General features: G+C 38.9%; 1 protein-coding gene across 1 annotated transcript in view; it reads right to left on the bottom strand.

The window, feature by feature from the left end:
- Positions 1–1,452, bottom strand: part of LOC122069969 (zinc finger protein SHOOT GRAVITROPISM 5-like) — a 2,987-nt gene extending 1,535 nt beyond the window's left edge. The window contains exons 1-2 of the mRNA XM_042634063.1: positions 1,024–1,452; positions 517–916 (exon numbers count right to left, since the gene is read on the bottom strand). Of these exons, the coding sequence (XP_042489997.1) occupies positions 517–916; positions 1,024–1,150 (527 nt within the window). The 5' untranslated portion in view covers positions 1,151–1,452. The remainder of the gene's footprint in view (positions 1–516; positions 917–1,023) is intronic.
- Positions 1,453–2,379: the final 927 nt, after the last annotated feature.

Below are 2,379 nucleotides of genomic sequence, written 5' to 3'. Positions count from 1 at the left end.
GATGGGGTATTTAAAAAAAAAAAAAATGGGGGCTATGGTGTTCAAACAAACACTATAACAAACCAGTGGAGACTGGTCTTGGGGACTGTGATTGAAGTATTGCAGAGTTGAGATTTGTACTTGGGTAGTCTTCCAGTCTTACCTTCCCATGTGATGTGATCCATGAACATTGATCTTGGCTAGTTGGATTCAAATTAAATTCCCACCTTTGATATATGGAAAGGTGAAGAAAACCAGGCAAGAGAGAGAGAGAGAGAGAGAGAGAGAGAAAGATATGGCTTTGAGTTTATGGGTATTGATCATTGATAATTGATAATGATGAATTTTAAAGAACACCCACCAACAAGAAATCAATTGCAGTTTTAATCCTTCTTTCAATACAATTGTCTTTTTGGTTCATTGGTTATTGCCCTATAAGGTGATGAATAAGGATAAAAAAATATAAAAAAACCTAACTGTAATATCAATCAAAATTCAAAATCCCCCTTTCCTTAGAGAGAGATAGAGAGAGAGAACCTGGAGAATACACGGCCACAGTCACAAGAATGGCCTCTAGTGCCACAGGTCTTCAGATGGGCTTTGTAGTCAGATTGAACAGCATAACCTTTGGAGCATTTCTCACAGACCCATTGCTTGTGATTACTATGTTTCCTTCTGAAATGTTTCTTTATACCAACTAGATCCCCAAGCGCGTGACAAGGGTTATGGTGAAGGCAACTAGGCTCAGGACACACGAACACGCGCTTCCTCACCTCTGGTGTCTCCCTCTTGAGTAGCTTCCATGGCACCTTATGCCTTCTTCGGTGCATCTGAAGGTTCTGATCCCTTTGGAATCCTTGGTTGCAGATCTCACACACATAACGGTCTGATTCAAGTAAAGTTTTGGGGGAGAGAGACACCACCTCTGCATCAGGATCTAAAAAACCCACTTCCAAATTTTAGTCAGATCATCAAACCCACATAGAAAAATAGTTAATTAATTGAAAGAAAATTAGAATTATTGAAGAGAACATGATTGGGTACCTGGAGTTCCTGCTGGTCTTCTCTTCCTCTTACTGTTGTTATTCCCATTCATTAAGCAGGCGAAGGGCTCAGAAGAAGAAGAAGGAACACTTGGAGAAGAAGAGTTGTTGTTGCTGTTGCCTGACATAGAGCAAAATTCTACTTTTTTTTTTCCCTTCTAGCTATGGCTATCTTTGTGATCTCCTCAAATATCCAACCAACTAAAGAGAATCCAGACACCCTCTCTCTGTGGCCGTTGTTGGTTTCTCTTGAGCTTTAATAACGTAGGCAGTAGGGTATAGAGAAAGAGTGCGAGGGGGAGGGAGAGAGAGAGAGAGAGAGAGAGATACGGCTAGAACATGATGAAAGCTCTTTCTTTCGGCTATCAGCTTTCTTTCAGCTTTTCTATAAGCTTCCTTTCCTTCCTCCACCCCTCACCTTCATCAGGTATTCTTATAGTCAGTCGTTTAATAAACCTCCTCACCCAAGAGAGAGAGAGAGAGACAGAGAGAAGGGTGTGACCCAATCACATTGCTCGAAACTTGAGCCCACACTTAGCATTGGGACAGAAAAAAAACATCCCCACAAAGAAACAAACACTCATAATTCATCACACAGTAATTTGCATGCATAAATGCTGGCCAGACCCCCAAATACACGTGAGCTCTCTCTCTCTCTCTCTCTCTCTCTAGTTTGCTTTTCATATGAATTAACCAAGATCTAGGCTTGCTGTAAAGTAAATTTTATTGGCCATAGTGCCCTTCTTAATGACTGTACAGTAACCTGATTAATTAGATATGGGGCAGCTTTCCAAAAGGTAAAAACTCAGTATGTTTCGTCATTTTCAAGGGTGTTATGGTAATTCAAACTTCAATTATTTTTTTCTCCTCCCACAATCCATCATATATTGCTTAGAGAAAGTCTCGCCACACCCGCCCCTCTCTCTCTCTCTCTAAAAGAATCTAACTTCTTTTTCTCTTTCCACCAAAAAAAAAACTTCTTTTTCTCTTTTTACATATTATATAATCACATATTTTGACTTATATGCCAACATGAATGTAGAAGGGGTTTTCTTAAAAAGAAATAAATTAACAAGCCATTGACAGCCTAGTTTAGTACCTCTTCTGCTCCTATTAAGCTCATTTTTTTTTTCTTCTTTACAAAAATAAATAAATGAGCAAATTTCTTCATTAATAAAGGCTACCCATTTATATATGGTTCATCCTTATGATGACCAACCTTTGAAGAATGGTTATCAATTTGATGAACTGGATGATCCACCTGTCCTCTCATATATAAGATGTGCGGTCTTCTTGAGTCTATATCTTCTCATCATAGATGACCTTTTCACATGAAATTCTACCGTTTATAGGGTAT

The sequence above is a fragment of the Macadamia integrifolia genome, unplaced genomic scaffold (assembly GCF_013358625.1).
Source record: "Macadamia integrifolia cultivar HAES 741 unplaced genomic scaffold, SCU_Mint_v3 scaffold784, whole genome shotgun sequence".
Classification (NCBI taxonomy): domain Eukaryota; kingdom Viridiplantae; phylum Streptophyta; class Magnoliopsida; order Proteales; family Proteaceae; genus Macadamia; species Macadamia integrifolia.
The sequence above is the reverse complement of the archived record's forward strand: the minus strand, read 5'-3'. Positions and strand labels throughout refer to the sequence as shown.